This window comes from Austrofundulus limnaeus, unplaced genomic scaffold, assembly GCF_001266775.1.
Source record: "Austrofundulus limnaeus strain Quisiro unplaced genomic scaffold, Austrofundulus_limnaeus-1.0 Scaffold85, whole genome shotgun sequence".
Taxonomy (NCBI): domain Eukaryota; kingdom Metazoa; phylum Chordata; class Actinopteri; order Cyprinodontiformes; family Rivulidae; genus Austrofundulus; species Austrofundulus limnaeus.
In genome coordinates, this window is record NW_013952487.1 from 658,018 (window position 1) to 663,315 (window position 5,298).

The following is a 5,298-nucleotide window of genomic DNA, read 5'->3' on the forward strand; positions in this document are numbered from 1 at the left end:
TATTTGAGATATTTCTTATTACATTCTAACATATATGACGTCAGATTTACCATAAAGCTGTATGGACGCTTTAGTTAGATGTGAGATGATTCAACTAATGCAAATTAAATTGCAGATTTTTCATTCTCTGAAATTAAAAACAAAAACTTTCTGTCTTTTAATAAATACCAGTAATATTTCTGCTGTCAATCAACTTTCTGTGTTAAAAAATTGTCAAACCCTGTTTTACCCACTTTTTTTTGTTTGTTTGGTCACGTGGACACACCCAGCAATAATTTAAGAGTTTCCAATTAGAGAACTATATTCTATATTTTGTATTAGTTTAACCTTTTTTTAACCAGTAGTTCAGTATTCTTACACATTGTTTGTTGCTCATCTCAGTATTTGGTGTAAATCCGAAGAACCTTTTAACGTTTGACACTTTGCAGTGAGAACCCTGTGTTTTCCCTCCCTGTGGTCCACCTGTCCTCCAGGTGAGCAACTGTAACCTGTACCGCCTGGGGAAGAAGAAGGGCCTCCCCAGCAGGATGGTGGTGTCCATCTTCGACCCCCCCGTGAACTGGCTGCCCCCCGGCTACGTGGTGAACCAGGACAAGAGCAGCGCCGACAGAGTGGACTCTGAGGAGGTTCGTCTTCTGCTCGGTCTCACGTCCAGGTTCGTTGTCCTCACCTGTCCCGTCTGTTGACTCTCTGCTCTCCGTCCAGGCCAGAGAGGAGCTGGTGTCCAACGGGAGGTCTGGGAACGACTTCGACGACGAGGATCGGGACGATGAGTGCGACGACATGGACGAAGAGGAGCTGATGCTGAAGGAYGAGCCGAAGGACGACGTCAACATGGAGGACGACCTGGAGTACTACAAGGAACACATTCGCTTCATCGACAACATGCTGCTGGGCTCGGGAGCCTTTGGGAAGAAGATCTCTCTGAGCAGCTTCCCTCCCTCCCCGACCCCGGGCTCAGGCTCYGCCCCCTCCATGGACTCCTCCTACGAATGGAAGGCCCCCAAGAAGCCCACCCACCACGCTGAGCACGTGCCCGCGGCTGAGGAGTTCGACTACAGCTCGTGGGACGCCATGTGCTACCTGGACCCCAGCAAGGCCGGGGAGGAGGACGACTTCGTGGTGGGCTTCTGGAACCCCTCGGAGGAGAACTGCGGCACGGAGCTGGGGAAGCAGTCCATCTCCTACGACCTGCACACGGAGCAGTGCATCGCCGACAAGAGCATCGCCGACTGTGTGGAGGCTCTGCTGGGCTGCTACCTGACCAGCTGTGGAGAGAGGGCCGCCCAGATGTTCCTGTGCTCGCTGGGCCTGAAGGTGAGCACAGCACGCCTCCTTATAAATACTCCTTATAAACCAGAACATCGACTCAGTGACGACATTCTTCATGTGATCATTTCAAAACACAACAAGCTTTCCTACGGTAAAAGAAAAACTGTTGGAGACTCAGAGTTTAACTCAAACTCAGGATTATTTGGAGATTGTAGACCAGAACTAGGTCTGTCACAATAAACAAGAAATCAATTAATCGTGTGATAAATTAAATKGAGGAAGATAAATTTAAATGAARACAATAATTTTCATTTGCCTGCTTTTTTGTTTTCTTCGTCTCCCTCTTTTTTACTTCTTTGTGAAGAAATTTATGTCATGTTAGATACTGAGTAAAAGCATTACACCTTTTCCATAGTTTTTAGGGGTGTCCCGATACCAGTTTTTTCAAGACTGAGTACAAGTACGAGTACTTCAGTTTAGGTACTCACTGATACCAAGTAGCTGGGTTCGTGTGGATTATCTGTTCAACTTGTTGAATATTAAACAATGAAAATGAAATGCAATTATCATGCAAAAATTGATGGGTAAATATTATGTTTGACAATAAAAAGGTAGTGCAAACTCTGCCAAGTAGAAAAGTTGGTATATTGTATATATCACACCATAACTTTTGAAACCATTTATTTTATTTCAAACAGGGCTGTTTTTTTATAAGGCCACTCTCCCTCTGAATGTATTAACAATACAAATACTGCAAAACAAATGCTGTTGCATACATTAAAAAACAAAATGTTATTTTTAATACATTTTCCTCAACATGCAACTACCAAGTTTAAATTAAAATGTAAACTATAACGTAAATTTTAGCAGCACATCTATAGAAATTTATAGGAAGTTATAGGAGGGGACAAAAGCGGTATCGGTTAAGAGTATCGGCCAGCTTTTATGAGTACGAGTATGAGTACTTGATGCTGGTATCGGACCCGATACTGGTATTGGGACACCCCTAATAGTTTTCCTTTTAAGTATTGATTCTTATAATCTATTGTTTAACTATTGTAATGCCTTTATTGAAATAGTTTTAGTTAGATGCCCAAAAACACTATGACACCACACAGAAAAACCATTACGATCACATAAGGAAAGATGCTTTTTTGTACGAGTGCCTGAGATTCAGCTGTAGGCCTGTAGTGGGCGTACCAGGCACTGAAGACCCTTGTATTTATAAGCCGGGACTTCCGGTTTTCTGGCAGCACTGGTTTCATGCCTTAACAGACATCATTAAACCACCGTTCACTCCAGTAACTGGTGCTGTGTGGTCCATTCTCTTCACATTTTAATCTATTCAACACTGATGTGGTTTCGTCACGATTTCGGTTAACAAACACTAAATTTTCTGACATAAGCATAGAGAGGAGTGAACTCAGGTGTCAGGTGTTTGCCAGGTGATGGTCTCTAACCTCTGTAGCATGAGAGCCTGTGAACAGGCTTTTAGCCACAGGAGCGTCTTCAGTTTTCTGACGCCTTCATACAACTGGTGATGCCTTGGGATTGCCAACAGTTGTTTTTTMTTTTTACACTTTGTAAATTTTAATGTAAACTTCCATAAACAGGGGGGTTAAATCATTATATTTGTTGAAACTGGTCTCCAACAATATTATTGTTTATCGCAATATATTCTGAGACAGTTTATCATCCAGTAAAATTTGTTATCGTGACAGACCTAACCCCAGAACCCAACATTTATTTCAGATAGAGATGCATTGATTTAGTTATTTTTGGCTGATACCTATTTTCTGATTCTTCAATGAATGAATCCAAACAAAGTTAAACACATTCAAGATTATCTGCTGTCTTAAAACAAATACATCCTCAAASAAACCTTCTACACTGACAGCATGCACTGTTGCCAAGTAAAAAAACAGCTATATGCTGTTCTAGATGATGTTACTGTCTAATTTACATATTTRGTCATTTCTATGTAATTATGATCCWGGCTGTAGGAGATGAACATCAACTTTAGAGAAGAAACGTGAGTGAAAAACTCTAAATAATGTGTAGAACTACTTATTTATGACTTTAYTGATTTGCCTACAACCGCACACCAGTAATCACATTTTTTTTCTGTACAGTTTCAAGTAAAAAAAATCTATTTAAGATTTAAATTTATATTTAGGCACTGAAGAAGTAAATTAGCTAGAATATTATTATCTAGAACRGTGCATCTTTACTACATCAGGGTTTATGTGATCTTCTACACTGCAAAAACTGTCCATCCAACCAAGTATTAAAAAGTGAGAAAAATCTGCCAGTGCAGTAAGAYAATTGTGCTTAGTRAGATTTTTGAGATKACTTAAMGTGAGTAAAAWTTYCAGGCTAACAAGATAAATAATCTTACTGTTCTTGTTTAGTAAATCAGTCTCAAAGCAAGATCAAAATAACTWTTTTTTGGCTGGATACAAGATTTTAAAACTTTAGCAGTAGTATCCTTTATTTAACCAGGAAATTAACTCATTGAGATTTAAAACCTTTATTCCAAGAGTGACCTGGCCAAGACAGCGGCAAACAAACAAACAACAAATCCATATTTCTAAGCACAAAACTAACAGACATCTCATAAGGCTGGTTAGATGGACAGTTATTGTATCCATGTTTCCTGACAGATAAATTAAACAAATCAGTTACAACTACATTAAAGCCTCCTCCTTTATCCAAGCCTTGAACTGGCTGTGTCCTRGAGCTGTTTTGTTTTGTTGTGTATTTTAAACTTTTCCTCTTCTTGGAGCCAACAACAAATGACTATTTATGCCTTTTACTATTTAACAATCTTTATAAAGATGTTTTTAATTTCACAACRTTATGAATCAAAATGGACCAAAAAGAGAGGACAGAAAATAACCTGTTGGCAGGTGAGCGTGGAGTTTGTGCCCATAAAATATCTCCAAACACCAGAAAAAGTGTTTAGATTGAACTCTTCTGGGGTCTGAAACTGGTTAAATTTAGCAAGAAAGTCACTTGACAACACAGACCTCGTTTTTGTTTCTGCGTCCTGTGATGATKGTGCTTTCACAGACATAAAAAGGTGGGATTTCTTAGATGTGGCTGTTTAAAAACTGGAAAAAATGATTTAATTTCATTTGTTTGGCTGGTTTCCAGTTTGAGCTGAAGAGGAGGCACTGATCGACTGTCGGTGTGTGTTTTTTATTTATTTTTGTCGACTGCAGGTTTTACCGGTGGAGAGGGCGACCCAGACGGCATTGTTAGCCGTGGTTCCGAGCGGCCAGACCCTGACGGTGGACCTGGCGTACGGCTGGCTGAAGATCCCGCCCCGCTGCATGCTGAACCACCCCGACGCAGAGCGGACGCTGCAGCACCTCATCTCTGGCTTCGAGAACTTCGAGAAGAAGATCAACTACACGTTCCAGAACAAGGCGTACCTGCTGCAGGCCTTCACCCACGCCTCCTACCACTACAACACCATCACAGGTCCGACAGCAGCCCGCTCACCTGTCCCCGCTGACCTTTGACCTCCGCTCTAACCCACGCGTCTTTGTTTTAGATTGTTACCAGCGGCTGGAGTTCCTGGGCGATGCAATCCTAGACTACCTCATAACAAAGCACCTTTATGAAGACCCGCGGCAGCACTCGCCTGGTGTACTGACCGACCTGCGCTCGGCGCTCGTCAACAACACCATCTTCGCCTCGCTGGCCGTCAAATACGACTACCACAAGTACTTCAAGTCCATCTCGCCGGAGCTGTTCTACGTCATCGACGACTTCGTGCAGTTTCAGCTGGAGAAGAACGAGATGCAGGGCATGGACTCCGAGGTGGGTCCTGGTTCTTCTCTAAAACGTCTTCTAACGTTCAGGGAAACGATCCTAACTTCTTTGTTTCAATTTTAAACGTACAGCTCAACTAATATTTGTATTTTATTATTATTATTTATTTTTTCACAAAAAAGTTTGTTATAAAATGCTCAGAGAGACTTCCCTTTGAGTTTTAATCAGTGTTGTATAAAGTACCAC

At 41.5% G+C, this 5,298-nt stretch overlaps 1 protein-coding gene across 1 annotated transcript in view; it reads left to right on the forward strand.

Moving 5' to 3' along the window:
* The window catches only part of dicer1 (dicer 1, ribonuclease type III), a 21,118-nt gene that overhangs the window by 13,366 nt on the left and 2,454 nt on the right, over positions 1-5,298 (forward strand). The window contains exons 24-27 of the mRNA XM_014011848.1: positions 474-626; positions 706-1,317; positions 4,497-4,758; positions 4,832-5,100. Of these exons, the coding sequence (XP_013867302.1) occupies positions 474-626; positions 706-1,317; positions 4,497-4,758; positions 4,832-5,100 (1,296 nt within the window). The remainder of the gene's footprint in view (positions 1-473; positions 627-705; positions 1,318-4,496; positions 4,759-4,831; positions 5,101-5,298) is intronic.